Genomic DNA, 26863 nt, shown 5'->3' with positions numbered 1-26863 from the left:
TCCACCACTGGAGGCATTTAAGCAGTGGTTGGGGGGCCATCTGCCTGGCGTTCTTTAGCTGTGATTCCTACATTGTGAGGGGGCTGGGCTAGATGACCCTCGGGTGGCCCTCCCAACTCTATACAGTCCTACAGTTCTGCAGCAGGAGATCCACAGCCACTTCACACAATGCCCACTCCCAATTTTCATCTGAGAGACATGGCTTCAGTGTCTAGGTAGGTACCTGCCACACTTCCCCCACCCCACTTAAGCTGAGGGAATTCCTGCCCAGAGAAGCTCCCAGGTGAGGCAAGGGTTAAAATCTACCTCTGGTAGATCTCTTGCGGCTGGAGAGGCACGCAAGGCTAAAGAGGAAGCCTGGGCAGTGAACGGGATGGATCACGCTCCCTGCCCTGGCTTCCTCTTTAGCCTTGCGAAGCCTCCCCCCCCCCCCCCGGAGAGGCGCACAAGTCTAAAGAGGAAGCCAGGGCAGAGAACGGGATGGATCGCGCTCGCTGCCCTGGCTTCCTCTTTAGCCTTGCACAGCCTCCCGCGGCTGGAGGGGTGCACAAGGCTAAAGAGGAAGCCAGAGCAGTGAATGGGATGGATCACACTAGCTGCCCTGGCTTCCTCTTTAGCCTTGCGCAGCCTTCCACAGCTGGAGGGGTGCACAAGGCTAAAGAGGAGGCCAGGGCAGCGAACAGGATGGATCACGCTCGCTGCCCTGGCTTCCTCTTCAGCCTTGCGAAGCCTCCCCCCCGGCTGGAGAGGTTGTGCAAGGCTTTTCTAGAGGAGGGAGAAGGGACTGACTGGCGGTGTCAGTCCCTTCTCCCTCTTGGGGAAAAGCCTGCAAGAGCCGCGCGAAGCTTGTGTGGGGCTCTTGGGGGCTTTTCCTGCCTGCCTCCCCCCTGCATTCGCTCCATAGGACTTTTCCCCTTAGTTTTTAAGACGGGAAAAGTGCGTCCTATGGTGCGAAAAGTACGGTAAGTCTCTTTGCCTTGGGATCTCCTTTCCTTATTTGTCCTTTTGGGATGTGAACCCAAGCCCAACAACCAAAAGTTTTAATGTGGTCCAAAAAAGGCTTTTTTTCATAAAGCAAAAAATGAGGGGTATTGTTTAAGGTAGAATGAAACAATCGGTTCTGTATGTAAATAGCACAGAGAATTGCTTCTCCCCAGAATTTTATGGATAAGCCAGAATCACATAGCATAGAATCTACCATTGTTTGTAAATACCTTATCTTGCATTCTGCAATTGAATTTTCTTCGGGTGAAAAAGGACACGATTTACAGTGACTAATGCCACATTTTTTCAACCATATCTGGAGGGCTTCAGACATGAACTCGCCTCCACGGTCACTCTGCAATTGGGTAACTTTGTAGGAAACTGCCTTTCTGTATAGTTGACCCAATTTTTTATCAGTTGACCAGTTTCACTTTTGTGTTTTAACAAGTATACCCAAGTATACTGGCTATAATCATCCAGAACAACAACAACAAAAAAAAAAACATTGCTCCTCCTTCGGATTCTGCAAATGGCCCACAAAAGTCTGAGTGTACTAAAGCAAATGGCTTCTTGTTAATTCTATTACTTTCACGATAAGATCCCCGCTTACTTTTAGACTCCTTGCAGGTATTGCAGTCCAGAAAAGCTGAACATTTTTTCATTTTAATTCCCTTACTTAATTCTGGCATTTTTGCAATACTGCGGAAATTGGCATGCCCCAAGCAACGATGCCACAGATGCTGGCACTCATCATGCAAGGCTCTATTACAGGATTTAACACATGCCCCAGACTCACTTACTAGCTGGTCTTTAAAAACAAACAAACAAACAAACAAACAAACCATTCTTTAGTGACGCTGTAACCACTTTTCCAGCTTTCTCTATTTCACAGCCTGAACCAGAGAAAGTTATCTTAAACCTCTGTTTAACAAGACTTGCAACTGAAAGCAAATTATTTTCTGAACTTTGTACACATAATACATTGGTAAATTTGGTGTTTAAACAGTTACTATTCACACTACCTTTTCTAGCTGACTCACGCACTGTTCCGTCAGCTAGTACTACATTTACAGATTTACAAGGTTGCTTTTCTACAAGGGCTTGTGCAGACTTAACAAAAATGTTTGTTGCTGCAGAGTCTAAAATCCAGTCCTTTCCAAGGTCGTGACTGGTGCCTCAAACTGCTGCAGAAACATACTGGATTCTACTATTTCTGTCTCCTCACTTCTCAGCAAATGCAGGCCGCCATTTTCTTGTGTTTTCTCCCACAAACACAGTGCACTGTCATACTAAATGCTTGGTTGACCCACAATGATAGCATATTCTGACTGTGAAAGCTGCTTCCTCTGTGTGGTCAATGACCTCTTTATGTTGCCGCTCCTCATCAGTTGCATATATTTTACTGGACCGCCTCCCATTTCCGGAGTTATGGTGAGGTGTTGTCGCCTTCCTCTCATGGCGTCTTTCCTCCTCATCATGCAAATGCCCCGTTAAGAAATGCATCGTTAATTGGCTTTCTGGAATTGCCTCCAGCGTCATCACAAAATTGTCCCATGACTCAGGAAGTGAAGACCGCAGAATATAAACCTTTCTCTGCTCAGAAAAATGTTCCCCAAGTTCATTTAACTGTGAAAATAAATAATGCATTCTTTGAAGGTGTTTTGAAACACATTCACCCTCACTTAGTCTGGCTCGGTACAGAGCTCTCATTAGAGTAATTTTACTACCAGCAGTATCTCTTAACGTGTATCGCTCTCAGTGCTTTCCAAATCTCACTTGCTGTTTCAAGGTCTCACATTTGAGATAACTGTGACTTCTCTAAACTCAAAATTAGATTGACATAGGCTTTATCTTCCAGCCTTTGGTCTGTATCATCTAACTCTTCATCCTCATCTTTTACAGGAGGGTTAACAATAACAGTCCAACATTGTTCTTTCTTGGCTGCATCTGTAAACTCCATGACATATAACTGGATTCTCCCAGTTTCTCTACTGGAAAATATGAAGCTCCCTCTTGAGCTCCAGCTCCAAGTCCAGCCATAGCTCCATCCAGCTTTCAGCTTTCCACTCAGTCTTTACTCACACGTGGCTTGAAGAAATGTTCGGCTCCTGGTCTCAAACAGACTCTCCCTGCCGACGCCTTCACACAGCCAGCTGCTTGAGAAACACTGAGTCACTTTTCGCTTTGCAGAGAGACACAGGTATGACAATGCTTTAAAAAGAAAGAATAAGCACTTACTCAGAAGTAAGTCCAGCTGCTTGTAATTGTGGCGGGGACCGGAGGTAGCGTGTCCTAGATTTATATAGTTCAGGCTTTTTAGAAGCAGCGTGTTTTCTCAAAAGTCAGCCCAGGTGACACTTGGGGACCCTTCTGGTTCTATAGTTCTAACAGTTAATTGGGGCGGGGGAGGGGCAGTTTCTCATCAAGAGCAGGAGGGCAAGAGGCAGCTTGTCATGTCTGGTTCCCATCCAACCACAAGCAGGAGCTGCTCTGTAGCCTTAGCTCCATGGTTAGGCAGTCTCCAGGCAGGGTGGGGGGTGGGGGTCAGTGGATGGGAAATCAGGAAGGGCAGGGCTGATTGCCAGAGAGGACACAGAGGTAAAGATGCAGAGTGGTGGAAGGGCAAATATATAAAACTGCAAAATCAAGGTAGGTGTCAGTCAACACTGATGGCCTTCTCCTATGACTGCCAGTAAGTACGGCCTGCTGATGCATGTTTTGGCCTAACATTGTGTTATGTACTGAGCTTGGATCCTAGAACAATAGGCAAGTAGGATCCTAGAAGGCAGCATCCTGATTGGTCTGCAGGAGCCGCCCAATCCGGCTCCAGGAGGAAGTGAATCAGCTCCAGGTGGGGAGTTGAATCAGCCAATCATGAGGGAGCCATTGTCTAAATAATGTATATATAGCCAGAGGTTTTTGGGAAAACTTACTCCCTGTTTGCTATGAGTTGAAATAAAGAACATGAAATCAACACTCATCTCCAAGTATATTTCACGTTGCCTGCTATTTTGTTCCTTCTGCTTCCAGAATTTCATGCGTTTAAATTTAGCAAAGGTAAAGGACCCCTGAATGGTTAAGTCCAGTAAAAGGTGACTATGGGGTTGTGGACATTATCTCGCTTTCAGGCCACGGGAGCCCGTGTTTGTCCGCAGGCAGCTTTCCAGGTCATGTGGCTAGAATGACTTAACCGCTTCTGGTGCAATGGGACATACCTATTTATCTACTTGCACTGGTGTGCTTTCAAACTGCTAGGTTGGCAGGAGCTGGGACATAGCAACGGGAGCTCACTCCGTTGTGGGGATTTGAACCGCCGACCTTCCGATCGGCAAGCCTAAGAGGCTCCATGGTTTAGACCACAGCACCACCCATGTCCCTTTAAATTTAGCAAGCACTAGTAAAAATACAGTGTTACTGTGTGATTGCCTTTTCAAATAATGAGGTTCCTCACAGGAAAGGGAGTTCTCTGTCCATGAAGTACAGGGAGATTTGGTTTTAAAACCCCCAGAAGGAAGAATCACACTGCTGAGATACATGGTTTTTGCAAATAAGAAAGGAGACTTGTAAAACCTCTGTTTGTATTAGGAGACAAAGTTGGGTTTAAAGGCTTTCTTATTTTATTTTTCTTTTTTATTATTTTCTTTTGTATCCTGGGAAGCTTTGCAAATAAGTTGTAATGAAAGAGGGAAAACAGGAAATCAAATATCAAAATATTAGTTTAGAGGGAAAGTACACCATGAGAAAGTAGAGTGAGAGATTAAGGATGGAATTACAGTGATACAGTGACAGTGTGGCTAAAAAACAATTGCAGGGGTTTTATATTTTTCTTTTAAGTATTTCCCTATAATAAAGGACAGAGTGCCATCTAGTGATATTTCGATATAATTACAAGCATTGAAGACAGGAGTGCCTGGCGTGCTCTGGTCTATGGGGTCACGAAGAGTTGGACACGACTAAACGACTAAACAACAACACAAGCATTGGTGGGAAAAGAAAGCAATATATATATATCTTTACTTATTTTATTTTTCTTTCTCTCCTTCCTCCCTTTTGCTTTTTCTCCTCTCTATACAGAAATCAAAAATTGAAACTTCATACATAAATGTAATTGTTGAAAATTGTTAAAAATCATTTAGTTATTCTGAATTAATATCTTAAATAATAACTGGAACTTTATTTTTTATTTGTTACTTTGTATTCTGAATATTTGAAAGGAAGTAGGGAAGGGAGAGAGTCTGCTTCTATTGTTGCGGACAAAACTATGGCTAATACAGGCAGAAAAACCACCTCCAGGCCCAACTACAACACAAAGTCAGATAAAAGGATCAATTGCAGAAGGGGACACAAAGTCTGATTTAACATCAATTTTATTAGAAATGGAGAAAGAGATGAGGAAAGGAATACAGAGGCTGGAACAAAAAGCGGATTTTAATACTGTGGCAGTCACAAAATTAACAGAAATTAAAGAATTGGAAACAACTAGAAAAGGACAGTTACTATAACTGAAATACAAAATGCAATTAAAAACGCCAAGTTGCCTGGCCCTGGATGTGATACCCATTGAACTATATAAAAAACCTGAAGAGATATTGATAACACAATTAAGAGAAGTAGTCAATGATATTCTTAATAAAGGAAAGATGCCAGATTCTTGGAATGATGCATACGTGATTCTAAACAAGGATGTGACTTAGAGATAAGCTTGAATTACAGACTGATATCTTTGCTGAACTGTGATTATAAAATCTATACAGGCATTTTAGCAGATAGATTTAAAAATGTACTAAAAGATATAATTCCTCCAAACCAGGTAGGATTCCTTCCAGAACACCAGATTCAATATAATACCAGGAACACCATCAATATATTAGAATATCTCGAGTTCAAAAATGAAAAACAAGCAGCCATCATGCTCATACACCCCGAAAAGGCATTTGATAATATCTCATGGGGCTTTATGAAAAAATAGATAAACTTAATGGGCTGCAGAAAAAGGTTTGAAAGAGGTATAGAATCCACTTACTCTACACAAAGGGTGAAACTAATAATCAATGGCAATATCACAGATAGCATTGAAATCAGGAAAGGAACAAGACAAGGGTGCCCTCTATCCCTCCTTTTATTCATACTAGTGCTGGAAACCTTGCTGAATGAACTGAGGAAAGAAGAAAGAATAAAAGGTATCAGGATTGGAGAAAAAACACACAAAATAGGAGCATATGCAGATGATGTGATAGTGACAATCAGAAACCCAATTAGTTACAAATATGCGTTCAGAGGAAAAATTGGAATTACAGGAAATTACTGGCTTAGAAATTAAGAAAAAAGTAAAATATCTGGGAATTTGGTTTTCAAATAAATGTATTAATCTATATCAAGATAATTACGTTAAACTATGGAAGGAGATTAAGAGGGACCTGGAAATCTGGAGTAGGCTCCATCTCTCCTTTTGGGGCAAAATTTCTGTAATTAAAATGAGTGTTTTGCCAAAGTTGATGTTTTTGTTCCAAACTATCCCAATTTTGGGTGGTATAAACTGCTTTAAAAATTGGAAAAAGGATATAGCAAGATTCATTTGGAATGGCAAGAAACCAAGAATCAAACACCAAATTTGCATAGACCAAAAGGAGAGAGGAGCATTTGCTTTGCCTGATTTGGAATTGTATCATGCGGCAGCCGGCTTAGTGTGGATCCAAGATTGGATAGTCTTGAAAGACTACTTGATCTAGAGGGCTATGACAATCATTGGGATGGCATGCAGATATGATATATGAGAAGGTGAAGGTCCACAGGGGTTTTTTTAATCGTATAGTAAGTAAATCATTATATAAGATATGGAATAAATATAAAGAACTTCTGGAACTCAAGACCCCCTTGGTTGACCTCCCCACTGGAAGCCATGGCTGTAAAAAATAAAGAAAGAAAGAATATGCAAGGAGATTGGGCAAGGTATAGAATGATTCTGGAAGAGAATAACAACAAATTAAAGCTGAAAGAATTTGGAAAAATTAGACTATATTTAACAGATTGGCTACAATACTTTCAACTGAAGGAAAGATTTAGTATTATAGACAAAGGAAAAGGATTTGCAAATAAAACTAAATTTGAAAAGGAGCTCCTCTAATCTAAGAGTAAATATATTACAAAAATGTATAACCTCCTTCTGGATTGGGAGGTAAAGGAAGAGGAAGTGAAAGGATCTATGATATGTTGGGCCCAAGACTTAGGATACAGCATATACATGAATCAGTGGGAAAAACTGTGGAGAGTGGATATCAAATTTACAGTATGCATGAACCTAAGAGAAAACATCATGAAAATGTTATATATATGGCATTTGACACCAGCAAAACTAGCCAAAATGTACAAGAACAGGTCAGAGTTATGTTGGAGATGTAAGAAAGGAATTGGAACATATATGCATATTTGGTGGGCATGTGAAAAGATAAAAGAATTTGGGGACATCATTTATAATGAGTTAAAGAAAATATTTAAGATCCCATTCCCTAAAAGACCCGGGGCATTTCTAATAGGTATCATGACAGCAGAAATTAAGACGTTAGACCATTATTCATGTATGCAACAACTGGAGCACGGATTCTAATAGCAAGAAACTGGAAAAGCGAAACCATCCCTTCAAAGATTAAGTGGCAAGCCAAATTGATATTGAGTACTTACAATTAACAAGGAGAATGGGAGCAGTGAGAGGAAACTCAACACAAGAAAGTAACAAGGAGTGGATGGTAATTAAGGAATATCACAGCCAAAACGTTTGAATATACAGTGGTACCTCGGGTTAAGCACTTCATTCCGGAGGTCCGTTCTTAACCTGAAACTGTTCTTAACCTGAAGCACCACTTTAGCTAATGTGGCCTCCTGCTGCTGCCGCGCCTCTGGAGCCCAATTTCTGTTCTTATCCTGAAGCAAAGTTCTTAACCTGAAGCACTATTTCTGGGTTAGCGGAGTGTGTAACCTGAAGCGTATGTAACCTGAAGCGTATGTAACCCGAGGTACCACTGTATGAGTTTTATGTTGCTGTTCTTATAATAGGGAGTTGGACTAGAAGATCGTTGGACTCCCCTTGACCTTTACAGTTCTAGGATTCTAGAGCCAATCCTGCCTCCTAAACACCACTGTTGTGCTCCATTTTCCCCAACTCTGGATTCCCAATTCTCTCTGCAAAGACCCAATATCAACAGATTCTCAGCACATGTTCACTTTCAATGAGCACAGTCGCATTCTGCAGCCCTAACAGTACATTGTATCTTTCATTACACTTACTATTATGAGACATTACCTCCATTGCTTTAATACATATATGCACAACATTCCATACAAACACCAGAACACCAAACACAGTACATGATATTTCCCTCTATGGGTTTGTTGACATGAAGCACAAAGTGAACTCTGTGTGAAAAACTTGGCACACTCCATACATCTAAATAGGCTCTCCCCTGTGAGAGTCCATATGTCTTAATCAATAACTCCATTATAATTGAAACACATTCAACAATCCTTCCACTCAAACAATTGTTTCTCTGTGAGTTTGCTGATGTTTTCTAAGAGTTACACTCTTACTGAAGCACTTCCCACACTCCAAGCATTTAAATGGTTTCTCCCCTGTGTGAGTTCTAAGATGTATAGTAAGGTGTGAATATCGACTGAAGCTCTTCCCACACTCCATACATCTAAATGGTTTCTCCCCTGTGTGAATTCGTAGATGTGTTGTAAGAGCTGAACTCTGAATGAAAACTTTCCCACACTCCATACATTTAAATGGTTTCTCCCCTGTGTGAGTTCGTAGATGTAAAGTAAGGTGTGAACCGTGTCTGAAGCTCTTTCCACATTCCATACATTTAAATGGTTTCTCCCCTGTGTGACTTCGTTGATGTAAAGTAAGCTGTGAACACTGACTGAAGCACTTCCCACACTCCACACATTTAAATGGTTTCTCACCCGTGTGAGTTCTTTGATGTACAGTAAGTATTCCATTGTGATTGAAGCTCTTTCCACACTCCATACATTTAAATGGTTTCTCACCAGTGTGAGTACGTTGATGTACAATAAGTACTCCACTCTGGCTGAAGCACATCCCACAATCCATACATTCAAATGGTTTCTCTCCTGTGTGACTTCGTTGGTGCACAGTGAGTTTCGCACTACAAATGAAGCTTTGCCCACACTCAAAACATTTATATGGTTTCTCCCCTGTGTGAATTCGTTGATGTAAAATAAGGCTTCCACTCTGACTGAAACACTTCCCACACTCTATACATCTAAATGGTTTCTCCCCTGTGTGAGTTCGTTGATGAATAGTAAGTTGTGAAGACTTACTGAAGCTATTTCCGCACTCCATACATTTAAATGGTTTCTCCCCTGTGTGAGTTTGCTGGTGTCTAGTAAGGTTTCCTCTTTCTCTGAAACACTTCCCACACTCCATACATCTAAATGGTTTCTCCGCTGTGTGAGTTCGTTGATGAATAGTAAGTTGTGAAGACTTACTGAAGCTCTTTCCACACTCCATACATTTAAAGGGTTTCTCCCCTGTGTGAGTCAGTTGATGATTTCTAAGCACTCCACTATTGGTGAAGCTCTTTCCACACTCCTTACATTTAAATTGTTTCTCCCTTGTGTGAGTTCGTTGATGTCTAGTAAAGTGTGAACACTGTCTGAAGCTCTTCCCACACTCCATACATTTATATGGTTTCTCCCCTGTGTGAGTCCGTTGATGTCTAGTAAGATGTGAACACCGCCTGAAGCTCTTTCCACACGCCATACATTTATATGGTTTCTCCCCTGTATGAGTTCGTTGATGTACAGTAAGTTTCCCTCTTTCACTGAAGCTTTTTCCACACTCCATACATCTAAATGGTTTCTCCCCTGTGTGAATTCGTTGATGTACAGTAAGTTTTCCTCTTTCACTGAAGCTCTTTCCACACTCCATACATTTAAAGAGTTTCTCCCCAGTGTTAGTTTGTAGATGTGTGCTAAGGTGTTCACTCACACTGAAGTACTTTACAGATGGCCCTTCAATATTCTGATTGCCTTCTCCATCACCTGGTTTAAAGTGGGAGATAGGAAAATATTGTTAGATATTCAGGGAATAGAACAAGGCAACTTAAGACAGAGCAAGACCAATCAGCACCTTCTCTTCTTTTAACATCTCCTGGATTCCTTCCTCTCCTATGTACCAAATTTATAGGAAAGGTAATCTGAAAATAGCCTCAATAACCCCTAGTATCCAGTTCTACCTTCAACTCCCATGTAACACTGAGCACCAAGAGAAACCTTCTCTGCTGAGGTGAGGCATCTATGGCCCTCCAGATGTGGTTGAACTCTAAGTACCATCAACCCAAGCAAAGACCAGGGATGATGGGAGTTGTGGTGCAGCCACATCCAGAGGGAGACACTTTCTCCCTCCTGTGAAAATGCTGCACCTCTGGATTCAGTTTTCTCCTTCCTCCATGATCTGTAATTTCTTGCTGATACATTCCAACCCACTGTTCACATCACCTAAACCTGCACCAGGATGCTGGAAAAGATGGGCCCTTGTTCTGATCCGAAAGGGCTTTTTTTAATATTTCTACATACTGAAAGGAGACATAGAAAGCTACAGTCTCACAGCAAAGTGGAAGCATGTACCTCGCAATTTCTCCAGGACAACATCACTGTGTTTTTCTGTTCCAAACGACAAGATGAGCTCAGACTTGAGTATCAGAGTCCCTGCTATGTGGAATAAGTAAAACAGTAGTGTTGTTTATGTCATATGTAACTGTACAAATATTCAAAAATATTAATCTTGTGAAGTATGCAGCAAAGTATCTGGTTGCCCATTAAAAACTATTAAATGACATGGACCAGTAAACCTCATGCCATCATTATTATCCTATGAGTCTCTGCAGAGAGCAAAACCAACCCCTGTATATGGTGTTTATTGACCTGACTAAGGCTTTCGACACTGTAAATCGCAATGCCCTGTGGACTGTCCTTCTGAAAAATGGCTGCCCAGATAAATTTGTGAACATCATCCAGCTCCTCCATGATAATATGACAGCAACAATCACAGATAACAATGGCTCTCAAAATGAACCATTCACAGTGGGATCAGGTATTAAACAGGGTTGTGTTATTGCCACAACTCTATTCATTATTTTCATTGCCATGATCCTACACTTTGTTGCAGGGAAAATCCCCACCGGAGTAGAAATCATATACCAAACAGATGGAAAGCTCTTCAATCTGAGCAGGCTGAAAGCAAAGAGTAAGGTTACCTTAACTTTTGTCATAGAGCTTCAGTATGTTGATGACAATGTAGTGTGTGCACGCTCAGAGGATGACCTCCAAACCATCCTAAATATCTTTGCAGAAGCTTACGAAAAGCTTGGCCTATCACTCAATATCCAAAAAACCAACTGCACCAACCACCTACACCAACAAGTAGAAAATAACCACTCTGCAATGCCACAAATCCAACTCAATGGTGTAACGTTGGAAAATGTTGATCACTTCTCCTACCTAGGCAGTTATCTTTCCACAAGGGCCAACATTAATGCCAAAATCCAGCATCGCCTGAGCTCTGCGAGTGCAGCTTTCTTCCAATTGATGGGCAGAGTGTTTGAGGACCGGGACATTCGCAGGGAAACCAAAATGCTTGTTTACAAAGCTACTGTACTACCAACCTTACTATATTCTTGTGAAACATGGAGCACTTATAAACACCATCTCCAACTCATTGAAAGATTCCATCAACGGTATCTCTGAAAATTTTTACACATCACTTGGGAAGATAGGCGAATTATCAGTGTACTGGAAGAAGCAAAGATCACCAGTGTTGAAGCAACAATTCTTCAACATAAACTTCGTTGGACTGGTTGTGTTGTGCGGATGCCAGATGATCGTCTTCCAAAGCAACTACTCTATTCCGAACTTAAAAATGGAAAGCGTAATGCTGGTGGTCAATAAAAGAGGTTTAAAGACTGTCAAGGCAAATCTAAAAAAATGTAGTATAAACACTGACAACTGGGAAACACTGGCCTGCGAGCGCTCCAATTGGAGAACAGCCTTTACCAAAGGTGTCATGGGCTTTGAAGACACTCAAACTCAGGATGCAAGGGAGAAATGTGCTAAGAAGAAGGCATGCTTGGCAAATCCACACTGTGATCAACTCCCGCCCGGAAGCTAATGTCCCCGCTGTGGAAGGATGTGTGGATCCAGAATTGGCCTCCACAGTCATGGACTCCTTGTTAAAACTGTGTTTATGGAACACAATCTTACTCAGCTATGAAGAAGAAGAAGAAGAGTTTGGATTTGATATCCCGCTTTATCACTACCCAAAGGAGTCTCAAAGAGGCTAACATTCTCCTTTCCCTTCCTCCCCCACAACAAACACTCTGTGACGTGAGTGGGGCTGAGAGACTTCAGAGAAGTGTGACCAGCCCAAGGTCACCCAGCAGCTGCATGTGGAGGAGCGGAGATGCGAACCTGGTTCCCCAGATTACGAGTCTATCGCTCTTAACCACTACACCACACTGGCTTTCTGAGTGATTGCCAAAGCAGATGAGTCTCTTTGTATATTATACACGGGGTGTTTTTGCGAATTCATACCACAATATCAGCTTATGAAGAGTTGCCTACTGACAAATGTACAGCATTGCTAGAAACTACATCTTCAACATCAACTTCGTTGGACTGGTCACGTTGTTTGGATGCCTGATTATCATCTTCCAAAGCAACTACTACTTAAGAATGGAAAGTGAAATACCGGAGGACAACAAAAGAGGTCTTAAGATGCTCTCAAGCCAAATCTAAAACAATGCAGTATAAGCAAAGAAAATTGGGAAACATTGGCCTGCGAGCACTCCAATTGGAGAATAGCATTTACCAAAGGTGTAATGGACTTTGAAGAAACACAAACTCAGGACGAAAGGGAGAAAAAAGCTAAGAGGAAAGCACGTTTGGCAAAGGCTGACTGTAATTTACTCCCGCCCAGAAACCTATGTCCCCACTACCGAAGGATGTGTCGATTCAGAATTGGCCGCTATAGTCACTTATGGACACACCGTTAAGACTGTGTTGATGGAAGACAATCTTACTCGGCTACGAGGAATCGCCAAAGAAGACACGGCATTAATAAATGGCTTAAACAGCAGATTCACACCTCCAACATCTAACAGCCAGGAGGAATAAAAACGTGCCGTCACCTAGAGAGGCCACCATCTCATAATTCTCCTCCATGACTTCCTTGTGCAGAGCTCTTTGGCCTGGATCCAGCAGAGCCCACTCCTCCTCCGTGAAAAACACAGCCACCTCCTCAAAGGTCAAGAGGGCCTGGAAGAAGAAGAAGAGGAAGAAAACAGAGCTTCTCTTAGATCCCCATCATCCCCACTCAACACAGAGGGAGGCTGGGTGGTCCCATCTGTACCTCTGCCCTCCTCCCTGCTCCCGTTGCTCTTTCCCTACCTGAGGAAGCTGCCTGGCTCCTCTTTCCACTCCACCTTTAAGAACAGACTGTTCAGAGGGGGTATCAGAGGCCATTGCGTTGCCAGTGGAAAAGACGGAGGAGGAGGAGGAATCATAAACCAGGCCACTTCTGGGACTCTCTCAGCTGTTGCCACGATGCACTTCAATGCAGGGAGCGGCTCTTTTAGGAGAACAAAGATGAAGAAGAAGAAGAAGAAGAAGAAGAAGAAGAAGAAGAATTAGAATTGATTGAATTTATATGCCGCCCTATACCCGGAGGTCTCAGGGCTGTTCACAGAAAGGCAGATTTATTTAAGGTGGGAGACATGTACACAGATAGCATACCTTTTACAAATTACAAATGCTGTGTTACCTCAGGTTACAGACACTTCAGGTTACAGACTCTGCTAACGCAGAAATAGTAATTTGGGTTAAGAACTTTGCTTCAGGATGAGAACAGAAATTGCACAGTGATGGTATGGCAGCAGCAGGAGGCCCCATTAGCTAAAGTTGTACCTCAGGTTAAGATGTTTCAGGTTAAGAACGGACCTCCAGAATGAATTAAGTTCTTAACCCAAGGTACCACTGTACCAACATTAATAAAATAATACCCATAAATTCTAATTACAAAGCCAGAGAACTGGAAGGATGTAATCCTCTTTAGGGGACCTTCAGTCTTTAGGGGACCTTCAGCTTCGGTTTGTAAAGTTCTAGGATCAAATCCCAAACTTTTAACGAAGCTTCGCAGAAAGCATTACGGTCAGTACCTCTGCAGACTTCACGGTTCCTTTCCCCCAAACAGCCACCCAGGAAACCAGTTTCTGACCCTTTGATACATTTAGAATAAAGGAAATAAAGGAAATTCTTAATTATGGGCAGAATTTGCAGTCAGAGGAAAACCAACACCTGGAGGGCACCAGGGTGCAGAAGCTCCATCCAAGGGGAGCAGATGGAAATATTTAGAGCACTCGATGCGCTAACATGGATTGTGGTTTAGCGGACAGAGATATGAAGTTCAGTGGCTTATGGCTCCCTAGTCCTTCCTCTTAGGAACCTGTGTGTGTGTGTGTGTGTGTGTGTGTGTGTGTGTGTGTGTGTCCCCTTTTATCTTCCCAACACTGAGGAAGGACAGGAGGAGAAATAATCAGGGGGTCCAAACTGGGCACAAGGCATCCCTCCTGAGCAGGGGGATGGGAGACTAGGTCTCCCTGGTGTAAGCCCAGCACCCAAACTGCAGGGTGGGGAACCTCAGACCCAGGGGCTAAATTGGCCCTCAAGTCACCTCTTTCTTTCTCTTTGGCTCTCAGCGCTACACCTTTTTTCCAACGCTTCCCAGCTGCCTCCTGAGGTTTTTCTGTGGTGCTGGAAAAAATCCCTGGAAGGCAGACAGCTCCTGGACAAAGCTCAGAGTCAGCCCCATAGCCCCACCAACTCTGTCCTTTGCCCCGCCCATCAATCTGGCTGTCATCCTGGCCCCACCTTGCAGGGTTCTGAGCATTGCCCAGGTGGTGGGTTTTAGATCACCTACAGTATTATAAGACCATCCTGGCAACCTGGATGGGGGCAAGGCCAGGCAGGAGTGAGGCTGTCAGCAGCGGCAGAGAAAGTCCCTCAGCACCTCTGCGCTGGGCCAATCCTGCAAGACAGGCCAGATCTCCCACCCCTGGGAGCTTTGAGTCTCCTTCCCGACAAAGTCCCAAGAGGTTATCTGGAGAAGCCTCTTTTTGGAAAGAAGGAGCATCAAAATCTGTGAAGAAGGATCAGTTTCATTCCTCAAGATTAGCTGGGGGTCCGCCCCCTTCCCAAGAAGTAAATTCTGGTTTCCTTTTGCTTCCTTCTCACATCAGCCTCTTTCTTACTAAGGATGCTCCGGAGGCCGATTTCCCTTGACATTGTCCATCTGTCACCCCCCACCCAATTCGAAATCTCCCCCCTCTCTCCCAATCCAGAGGCGACTCTGTTCTCCAGCTGCTTCCACTTCCTCTCCCCTGCTTGCCCCCCATCTCCGCCCCACTGAGGCAGGGGCTTCAGCAGCAGATTTCGGGGGGGGGGAGATCAGGGTCCTGGAGGAGCTCACCCCTCCCCTGAAGCAGAAGACAGAGCCTGGGGGGAGCGATGGGGGGGCAGGATTGAGAGGGGAGGTGGAGGGTGTTAAGCAGAGAGGAGCATCACAAGGCGGGATGGGGCTGCCCCCCTTTGAACGGAGAAGGACTGACTGCTGAGTCAACACGCACAGGGTGGGGCTGCAAATCCCTTTGTAATTAAGTCTGTAATTAAATTGCACTGGGGGGGGCCACCCTTTTGTGGTTCGTCTCAAGTGTCTTCTCCCCCGCCCCAAACAATCCCTCCACCATGGGAGCCTGGCTTGATCTCTGCGCTTCAGAGAAGATCTTGCAATGCAAACCCTGTTGGGGGGGGGACCCCACTTTGCAACAGAATTGCCTGCATTCAGCCCCCCTTATTCCCACAGAGAAAGAGCGGAGCCCCTCCCTGCTTTCTTTGCACACCCCCCCCCGCAATCCTCCCACCTCCTTTCCCAGCTGCCCTGTTTGTAGATTCAGGGGGAGGGAAAGCAAATCCTTCTCCCACCCCCCTCCCCAAATAACCCCCCAATATGCGGCACCTCTTTCTCCTCTTCTCCAAGTCCGCTTCTCTTCCGCGAATGATGATGGAGACCCCTCCCCTCCAAATAGCCTCCCCCCATAAAACCCCCCTTCCTGCCTCTCTAGGAAGCGGAGCTCCTTGACCCAGAGGGAGGGGGAGCGGCAGGAGATCCGCCTCCCCCTCCTTGCAAAACAGAAATTCCCTTACCGGCCAGCAAGCTCTATATTCCCATTTATATAGTGAGAAATTCATGGGTTCGATTTCCTGCAGAGGCAGCGAAAGACAACTTTAATAGCAAGTGAGCAACAGGACCCTTGACCGCAGGACCAAAGCCAAACCCCCAAAGATGACCAAGATGGGGCATTTCTCTCCAGGGAGGGTCACCCCCTAGCTGCCTGGGATATTGCTCATGGTCATTCAATGAAAGCCCTAACACTAGGGCTGCATTTTGAGGGGTGGTTGCTGTGGTATGTAGAAGGACCAGAGGAGAGCCAACTTTGACTCTTGAGAACACAACAGAGGCAGAACACAACAAACTGCGCATCTCAGTTATTATGGAACCTTCCTGCCAAGTGCAGAACATAGACGCTTATTGAGAGAACGTTTCTCCCAAAGTGCTAGAATGCCATAAGTAGTTTGGTAAAAGGACAAAAGATGTGTTTTTATTGTATAATATCCCATGTCCACCTATATACAGTGGACGCTTGGGCTGTGAATGTGATCTCTGCGGGATGCACCTTTGCAACCTGCAGCATTCGCAATCTGCAGCGGCACGTCAGCACACGCGCGGGTTGCGATTCGGCTCTTCTGCGCATGCGCAAAGCGTGATATAGCGTCTGTAACCCGAGGTATGACTGTACAGTCGTACCATGTGATACGGAAGGGGGGGGGATGTCTTCTTCACCTTCTTCTTCGCTACAATATATCAATTTATTTCCAATTGTCAATGTCAAAAGGGACTAAAATCTATAAAATTCATAGAAAATCAACGTGCCAATTTGCTCAATTTCTCTAGGACTCCATCACACCTCCCCTGTCCTCCAAAATCCCTCAAACAAGGTGTTAAGACCCTAATCCTGTCAAATCGCTCTGATCAGCCTTTCCTCCAGGCAATATCAGGTGGCAGACTACAGTATGCATATTTGGGACCATTGTCTTCTCATCCCCCGTACTCAGGAAGTGTTTTCTGTGCATATCTCCAGCTCTGCATATTCCCCCTCCCTCCTCCATATGTTAATCCGGTGTAACCCAACCTCTCCTTAATGTATTCATGATGTAATCTGTGTAACCCAACCTTTCCTTAATGTATTCGTGATGTAACTGGGATGTATTTTTGCACTGTATTCTGGGACATGGAGGGAGTTTCAAAAGTTCATGTCACCCCTTTCTCGCTGTTCAATATCGCCTTGAACCTGTTGCGCAATAAACTTGGATCTTCTGCAGTTTGCTCCTGTCTCCGGCTGAGCTCATTTTCCTCCGCAGGGACCCACGGACTTAGTCCGATGAGCTGGGTGGCTGAGCAGCCTCGCACCCAGATTTTAGCCGTAACACATGGACCCCGAATGCCCTGGAACTTGGACGTTTTGTTTCCGAACACCGCAAACTCGCAAGTGACTGTTCCGTTTCCAAACGTTGTTTTGGAACCTGAAAGTCCGAAGGGCTCATGTGGCTTCTGATTGGGAAAGTTCAGCATCCACGCAGAACTAGGAGGGAGAGTGTTTTTTTCTTTCCATGGGAACTGGCGGGAGAGGGAGGAGGGATGTCATTGTCTCTCTTGTGTACCCTCCGCAGCTGCAGCCCAAAAAGAGCCCACGGGCCTCATCTGAGGCTTGCGGTTGAGGCAGGCGCCTCATGCCTTTCCTTGGCGGCCAGCTGACTGGGCATTGGGCAATGCCAGTGGCTGGAGCGGGGTGCCCGAGGAGCCTGCGACCCTAATATCCACCGTGCGAATGATGAGATTGACGCGTTGGGCGTACATGCTCTATCAGAAGGCCTCACATACAAGCAGTGTCTAATTAAAGGCTTCTCCAAAAAAGATGCTTTTGACACAATCTGGTCTCCCTTTCTCTCCTTTGCTTGAAGAACAGGATATTTTAATGCCATGATAATCATTATCATGGGATGCGGGTGGCGCTGTTGGATAAACCACAGAGCCTAGGGCCTGCCGACCAGAAGGTCGGCAGTTTGAATCCCCGCGACGGGGTGAGCTCCCGTTGCTCGGTCCCTGCTCCTGCCAAACTAGCAGGTCGAAAGCACATCAAAGTGCAAGTAGATAAATAGGTACCGCTCCAGTGGGAAGGTAAACGGTGTTTCTGTGCACTGCTCTGGTTTGCCAGAAGCGGCTTAGTCATGCTGGCCACATGACTCGGAAGCTGTACACCGGCTCCCTCAGCCAATAAAGCGAGATGAGCACCGCAACCCCAGAGTCAGCCACGACTGGACTGAACGGTCAGGGGTCCCTTTACCTTTACTCATTATCACAGAGGTATTTGTGGAGGAGATTATAATGACTGGTAATGTCTAGCCCAGTGTTTCCCAACCTTGGGCCTCCAGCTGATTTTGAACTACAATTCCCATCATCCCTGACCACTGGTCTTGCTAGCTAGGGATGATGGGAGTTGTAGTCCAAAAACAGCTGGAGGCCCAAGGTTGGGAAACACTGGTCTAGCCAAGCAAATCGGTGGTTGGGTTCCTATTGAGGGTATTGGGGGAGCCAGTAGTCTGGGCCGCCTAGATGGGTGAAAGCTTTGATTCTGTGATTTGGTAAATTCCTTCGTAATAATGGGGGGTAGTTTTTCCCCCTTCTCTGCAGGGCCTCATCCTCTCCATGGACTTGGAATATCCATATCCAGGACCCTCTGCCTTCCTCTCTCTCTGCCCCCCACTGCTGACCCCTGTCCCTTTAAAGCCAGGTATACCTGAAGGAGCATCTCCACCCCCATCGTTCTGCTTGGAGCTGAGGTCCAGCGCCAAGGGCCTTCTGGCGGTTCCCTCCCTGTGTCACAGGAACCCCCCCCCCAATCATTCAGTTTGTACAAACTCGACACACACGACATACGCTACGCTTCTGTTATAAATTCATAGAAAATAAACCATACATCGGATCTGCACTGTTCCACTTTTATTTTACTCCATGAAGGAAGGACTACAAAATGGGGAAGGCTTAATACAGGACAGCCATAATCCCTTGAGCATACCAGCATGTACACAGGAGCCCTGCCCAGTTGCTATGCCAACCCTGATGGTCCTAGACAGAAGACCATCAAGGTCACAAAGAACTTGCATATGGGAGTGGATTCAGCACGGACTGGAACAAAGGACAATGATCAGCTCTTCCCTCTGGGGGCAGGAAACTGCAAACTCCCCTTTGTCAGCTGGAAAGTACTCATAGGGGGGGGAAAAAGAGGAACCAGCCAGGTGACAAGATACTCAGGTTACCTCCACAAAACCTCCCTCAACCCCTCCTTTTTGTGATGTAGTTGTGATATAGTTTCAGGGGTGTAGTTTGGGGGATTAGTAACTAATAAAAGTTGGGGTCTTCTTTTGTTCTAGACTTCCATCTTGCTTCATCTTGTTGTGGGTGGGAGTCCTGTCGCAACAGTTTTCAATAAAAGCCAAGCCTACAGGCTGCTGTTTTGCTCCAAATTGTCCTGGTTGGTGTCTTTATTTTTTGCCCAAGGGAGCCCTCGGATTCCTCCGTTAACACCTGCAGGAAGGAAAGCTACAGGGAACCAAGCAGAGGGCCTTCTTGGTGGTGGCACCCGCCCTGTGGAACACCCTCCCATCAGATGTCAAACAACTATCTGACATTTAGAAGACATCTGAAGGCAGCCCTGTTCAGGGAAGCTTTTAATGTGTGACATTTTAATGTATTTTTAATCTTTGTTGGAAGCCGCCCAGAGTGGCTGGGGAAGCCCAGCCAGATGGGCGGGGTACAAATAATAATAATAATAATAATAATAATAATAATAATAATAATAATAATAATATTGCAAATTGCACCCGAGGTCTCTGTCCTCATCCTCCCCTAAGTGGTGGATTTGTGGCAGGTCTGGATCTGTCCCGCCTCAGACTGAAGAGGAGGCAACTCAGAGGATGGACTGCTCTTCAGTGCGCCCCTAACGACCCCATGTGGTGGAATCAATGTGTGTGTCCCAAAAGAGGAGCCCTTCCTTGCAAGCTGAAGTGGTGCAGTCCAGATACAGGCTAAATCCCTGGGGGAGAGGAGGTGGCAGAGACTTTGGGACACTGCCCACCAAATCAGGCAGAAGCTTTTCTTTTGGGAATTATAGGTGTAGAACTACCTAAATTGTATAGAAAATTACTTATGTGTGTGACTACAGTGGCAAGAATGTCACTTGCCCAAAAATGGAAAGAAGAAGAAGAAGTCCCAGCAAAGGAAGAATGGATACAAAAACTTATGGAATATGCAGAAATGGTGAAGCTTACCAGAAAAATCAAAAATCAAGATAAAAAACTTTTTTATAAAACAATGGAAATGGTTTATTATTTACAAACAAATTGTAAACAGATAAGAACATTGGCAGGATTTTATTGTAATAACCTGCAGTTTTATAAGAGTATATATTGAAAGAAGATGAAATAAATAACCAAATTAAGTTAATTTGGATATGCAGAAAATATAAAAAATACCATATTTTTCTATGTATAACACGCCCCCGTGTGTAAGGCGCCCCCTATTTTTAAACATAATTTTAAAATAAAAATTCATTGCCTTATACATGGGAAAGTATGGTAAATATAAGGAACCTCAGAAAGAGGGGGAAGGAAGTCACGTTTCGAAATGTTAAAATGACTGTATAATTATTGAAATGTATAAACCTGGAAATTATTATATATACAGTATATTTCTGCTGCGACTGGGAAGGGGGAACTGAAGCAGCTTCTCTTTGAGTAGGTTTTGCTTTGCTCTCTGCTGACCTCAATCTCCTGGATCGTGGCCAGCTTCCCTCTTCCATTTCCCTGAATGCTGAGAGGTGCTCAGGCATGGGGAAGCGAAACTCCCCTCAGCGCCTCTCTACAGTGTCCCCCCCCCACTGCCAATGGGGCAGAGGGAAGCGGGGGTGGGGAACACAAGCTCTGGGCTCGGAGGGGCCAGAGGAGAGGAGTTTCTCCCCTTGTCAGAATGGTAGTTGAAGATACAGAGTTTGAGCATACTGAATATACGAAACTAGAGAGGGAGCTGCTCTCTCCTGCTCCAGAGGAATCATCTCCCCTCCCCGGCACCCTGATGGAAATGCTGCTGTGTTCTGAATCTGGCTTGGCGTGACCAAGGTGGAATCAAAGCCAACAGCTGCATCAGCCCTGGATTTCAGCCTGGTGGCAGCAGAAACCTCCTTCTTCTTATTTCCCAGGCCCAACTTCTATGTTCTTGCTATTATCAGATGCCAGCTTTGGAGTCCGATTCTTGCTTCCGGCTGGATGGGAGAGAGTGCCTCTGGGCACATGCAGAGTATGCTCATGCCTTTGGGGTTAGGGCGAGAGACCAGCTCAGGCCTTGGGATTTCATCCGCCCCAATGCCTTCACTTTTATGAATTGCGAACAGTATTGCAGGGGATTGGACTAGATCAGTGTTTTTCAACCACTGTTCCGCGACACACTAGCGAGATGTTGCCTGGTGTGCCGTGGGAAAAATTGAAAAATTTGAAAGATTTTTTTTTTTAAAAATGTCAATTTTTCGCCCACTAGATGGGCTCTGGACTGTGTCCACCCTATTTTCCATCCGTCCTGGGTGGGGATCAGATCGGATGGGATCAGATGAGAGTGGACAGGCGGTCTGCTCTCATCCGATTCCCCATAGAGAGCAGCGGGGCTCTGACATCTCCCTCTCCGCACACAGTGCAGAGACGGAGCTGTCATCCACCGGCTCAGCGGGGACCAGCGGATCGATCACCGCTGAGCAGAGAACGGTCCGCAACGTTTTTGTTTGCCATTAAAGAAAAAAATATTAAACATTTTCTAATGGTGGTGTGCCTCGTGATTTTTTTCATGAAACAAGTGTGCCTTTGCCCAAAAAAGGTTGAAAAACACTGGACTAGATGGCCGTTGGGTCCCTTCTGTGAAAAGAATTTTAAGGTCTTAGATATATATTAAAGGTAAAGGTACCCCTGCCCGTACGGGCCAGTCTTGACAGACTCTAGGGTTGTGCGCTCATCTCACTCTATAGCCAGCGCTGTCCGCAGACACGTCCGGGTCACGTGGCCAGCGTGACAAGCTGCATCTGGCGAGCCAGCGCAGCACACGGAACACTGTTTACCTTCCCGCTGGTAAGCGGTCCCTATTTATCTACTTGCACCTGGGGGTGCTTTCGAACTGCTAGGTTGGCAGGCGCTGGGACCGAACGACGGGAGCGCACCCCGCCGCGGGGATTCGAACCGCCGACCATGCGATCGGCAAGTCCTAGGTGTGAGGTTTTACCCACAGCGCCACCCGCGTCATAAATATATAGATATATATTAAATGTTCGTAAATGTACCAACCAAGCACGTACATAAATCAGCACAGGAAGACTGACCTGAAACCACTTTTCATTCCCCAACTGACCAAATGTTTTCTCGCAAAATGGAAAAGCCTCCCCATTGTCTTTTCCTTCACAAATCCTGTCTTAAGGGTATATCTGTCTGTGTTTGAATAGGGTGAGCCTGTGACCTGGCTCAGGACCTAAGTATTGGAAGCAACAGAGAACACCGTCTCCACCAAGGAGGAGACAGGGGACACCCCTGAGAAGGAGGCTAGTTCACCAACACAGGAGCCAGATATATGGAGAAACGTGACTCAAAGAAGTAGGAGGCCCAGGGTTCACTCTGATTGTTTAGAAATACACAATCGCTTTGAAGTCCTCTCCCCTAGCATGGAAGACGAAGAACAGACTCCATTTGAGGATCTCTCCCTCATTACAGTCGATCAGGTATATGAAGACGAGCAGCAAAGTCAGTCCTCTGGGAATGTGCAGGCGACCTTGGAACGGACAGCTCATGGAAGAAACCCGACCAAACCTAAGAGGAGGCGTGTAGTGGTGATAGGGGATTCCCTACTGAGGGGAACAGAAGCAGTGATCTGTGGGCCTGACAAGATGTCTCGGGAGGTGTGCTGTCTCCCCAGGGCTAAGATCCAAGATGTAACTGAACGACTGCAAGGAATCATAGAACCCACTGACAAATACCCCTTCCTCTTGGTTCATGTGGGAACCAATGACACTGCAAGCAATAGCCTCCAGAAGATCAAAAGAGACTACGAGGCTCTGGGCAGGAAATTGAAGCAATTAAATGCACAAATTGTCATCTCATCTGTCCTCCCAGTTGAACGACGTGGCCCGGGGAGAGAGGGGGAAATAGTGGAAGTGAACAGCTGGCTTCACAAATGGTGTAAACAGGAACGGTTTGGATTTTTAGATCACGGACTGCAGTTTCTTGAAGATGGACTTCTGGCAAGCGATGGGCTGCACCTCACAACGGTTGGGAGGAATGTTTTTGCAAAAAATCTCAGAAACCTCATCAGGAGGGCTTTAAACTGACTAATGTGGGGGAGGGAGACAGTGCTCCTGAAGGTAGGAGTCTATCAACTGATGAAGATGATAATCCAAATGTCCTAGACCAAATGGAGCAAACAGCACGCAGACCTAGTGGTGGGAGGAAAAAATCCTTAAATAAGAGACACGGGGGAATGATTAATGGACTTCAATGTCTGTACACTAATGCGCAAAGCATGGGAAATAAACAAGATGAGCTTGAGCTCTTGGTACAGCAAACTAAATATGACATAATAGGCATCACTGAAACCTGGCGGGATAAGTCCCACGATTGGAATGTAATAATGGAGGGATACAATCTATTTCAGAGAAACAGACCAGACAAGAAAGGAGGAGGAGTGGCGTTATATGTCAGGGATGTGTATACCTGTGAAGAGATCCAAGATTTAGAACCTCAAAGCCAAAGTGAGAGCATTTGGGTCAAAATTAAGGGAGAGAAGAATAACAGAGACCTCATTGTGGGAGTTTACTATAGATCCCCAAGCCAAACAGAGGACATAGATGATGCCTTCCTGGAACAGATGGCCAAGCATGCAAAATGAAGGGAGTTAGTAGTAATGGGGGACTTCAATTACCCGGATATTTGTTGGATGTCAAACTCAGCCAAGAGCATAAGGTCAAACAGATTCCTCACTGGCCTTGCAGACAACTTCATTGTCCAGAAAGTGGGAGAAGCAACAAGAGGAACAGCCATTTTAGATCTGGTCCTAACCAATGTTGATGACCTGGTTAGTGGGGTAGAAGTGGAAGGATCATTAGGCACGAGTGATCATGCTCTTCTGAAGTTTACTATACAGCGGAAAGGAGCAGCCAAGCATACTAGGACTCCATTTCTTGACTTTAAGAAAGCCGACTTCATAAAACTTAGGGAAGTGCTGGGTGAGATCCCTTGGACAGTAATACTAAAAGGAAAGGGAGTTCATGATGGCTGGGAGTTTGTTAAGAGGGAGATAGTAAAAGCACAACTTCAGGCAATACCAATGAGATGGAAACATGGAAGGTGCCTAAAAAAGTCAGGGTGGCTATCTAAAGAACTTTTAACTGAGTTAAGATTAAAAAAGGATGTGTACAAAAAATGGAAAAGGGGGGAAACCACCAAAGAGGAATTCAAACAAATAGCCAGCACGTGTAGACACAAAGTCAGAAAAGCTAAAGCACAGAATGAACTCAGGCTTGCTACAGAGGTTAAAAGCAACAAAAAAGGCTTTTATGGGTATGTCCGTAGCAAAAGGAAGAACAAAGAAACAGTGGGGTCACTCAGAGGAGAAGATGGTGAAATGCAAACAGGGGACACAGAAAGGGCTGAACTCCTCAATGCCTTCTTTGCCTCAGTCTTCTCCGATAAAGAAAATAATGCCCAACCTGAAGAGTTTGGAGCAAATGATTCAGCAGAGGAAACACAGCCCAGAATAACTAAGGAGATAGTACAAGAATGTTGGATAATTGGCGTGGCGTAGCTAATTGCTTTACGAACCCAATTAGCCCCAGCTGCTTACAGAGATCTCTGGTCCGGCACGTTTCCTTCTCAGCTGCGCTGATCCTTCCGTCTGCCACTAATTGCAGAGTAAAACACAGCGGAGCTGTTGCGTCCCGGTGTATAAGATGCAAACACACCCAGACTTTAGTGTGTTTATTTATCAGTCCTTTATTACAGCAGAAAAACAACAAAACGGCACTTCAGACATACCCTGGGCTTCTAGCGCTCATGGCAACTACCGTCTTCTTCAGAGACAAAGAGGCAGTGAGGAAAAACTCCTCCCTCCTTCCAAATCACACGTCAGGAATTGAGGGACGTCACACACAGAACTCTTTAACCCTGTGAGTTCTGAAACCATCCACACCCCCTCTTCCCTCCATTCCTGAGGTGACATGGGCATTTATATTCACAGACCTTTTGTGCCCCTTCCTGGCATTCTTGTCAGGTACCAGCGAAACCTCCTCACAACTCCCAGGTTCACACTGTGCGAAACCAACCCACACACCTGTGGCCTGATACCTCTCAGGTGGAATGCCCTTCGTTGTACGACTGGACCGCCTGGGCACAAACTCAGGTACTTCCTCTGCCTCACTGTGGTCAGCAGGTGTATCCTCTTCATCACGGGATTCCCCTCTGACTTAAAGCATCTTCGAATTCTCTGCATTACGCTAACAGGAGACGCAGGCTCACTCTTGGGCTCCCCCTTAGCAACCTGTGGAGACGCCTCACCCTGTTCTTGACCCTGGTCCGTGACCTGGTCCTCAACAGGATCAGCCCCTGGCTCTCCCTCATCCTCATCCTCAGACAGACATTCTGAGAGAACATCACGCCTTGCAGGAGTCTTTGACCAACCATCCTGCTCATAGAATTCAGCGTGTTTACTGACTAGTAGCTTGGTCTGGTGACCTTCCGGATATGCAAACCTCCAGCCTTTAGTGGCTGGCTCATATCCACAGAAAATCATTTTCTGGAACTTGGGTCCACCTGGCTTTTGCAAAGCCTTTGGCACTGGCACCGAGGCCGGTGACCCAAACGAATGGAGAAAATGAATCTGGGGTTTCCTTCCGTGAAGCATGAAGAACGGGGTGTCACCTACCACTGAATTGTAGGACCGATTCCAGGTGAAATTCACATTCTTGATTGCCTCCATCCAAAAGCTTGGAGGTAACCCAGAATCTGACAGCAACACCTGTGTAGCCTTAACCAGAGCTTCACTTCTAAGCTCTGCCACCCCCCTCTCTTGAGAAGTCACCTTGTGACATATCCCTTTCTGGTGAAAGAACTTCTGCAAAGCAGACCCAGTAAACTGTGCACCTCGGTCACTAGTGACTGCTTGCACCTTGGTGGAGAACCTTAGTTCCACCTCCTCAATCCAATTTTTAATCAGTTGCACTGCATCCCCCTTGGATTTCAGAGCGTGGGTCCAGGAAGTCTGCGTATGATCATCCTGCATCGTTAGCAGAAACCTGGCTCCTCCCAGACTTGGCTCTGCCATGGGACCAAACAGATCTATGTGAACAAGCTCAAAAGGTTTTGTGGTTACCCTGTCCACCCTGGGGTAACTGCACCCTTTTACCTTTGCCCTTCTGCAAGCCTTACAACTCAGGGTTTTTCCACATTCTCGATTTTTACAACCCTTGGTGCACTCTTGTAACATCTGAAGTTCTTCAAGAGAACTATGAGCTGTCTTCTTGTGCCAAGCACACGCACATGAAACATGAGTGGGAACTGTAGCATGCATAGCTTGTGCTCTCCCAGCCTTCCCCTCACCCTTCAGAGGCGTTTT

At 45.3% G+C, this 26863-nt stretch overlaps 1 protein-coding gene across 6 annotated transcripts in view; it reads right to left on the bottom strand.

Annotated features, from left to right (window-relative positions):
• Window positions 1–8277: 8277 nt before the first annotated feature.
• Window positions 8278–26863, bottom strand: part of LOC309364627 (uncharacterized protein) — a 77526-nt gene continuing 58940 nt past the window's right edge. Inside the window, exons 1-5 of one of the 6 annotated variants that reach the window (XM_081902299.1) lie at window positions 16070–16199; window positions 13447–13627; window positions 13188–13314; window positions 10630–10713; window positions 8278–10044 (exon numbers count right to left, since the gene is read on the bottom strand). In XM_081902299.1, coding sequence (XP_081758425.1) covers window positions 8510–10044; window positions 10630–10713; window positions 13188–13314; window positions 13447–13521 — 1821 coding nt within the window. In that variant the 5' untranslated portion in view covers window positions 13522–13627; window positions 16070–16199 and the 3' untranslated portion in view covers window positions 8278–8509. Of the gene's footprint in view, window positions 10045–10629; window positions 10714–13187; window positions 13315–13446; window positions 13628–14213; window positions 15692–16069; window positions 16200–26863 lie in introns of those variants that run through there. The other 5 variants (XM_081902303.1, XM_081902301.1, XM_081902302.1 and 2 more) reach the window with 5 other exon arrangements.

The sequence above is a fragment of the Podarcis melisellensis genome (genome assembly GCF_964234715.1).
Source record: "Podarcis melisellensis genome assembly, chromosome: 2".
Taxonomy (NCBI): domain Eukaryota; kingdom Metazoa; phylum Chordata; class Lepidosauria; order Squamata; family Lacertidae; genus Podarcis; species Podarcis melisellensis.
The sequence above is the reverse complement of the archived record's forward strand: the minus strand, read 5'-3'. Positions and strand labels throughout refer to the sequence as shown.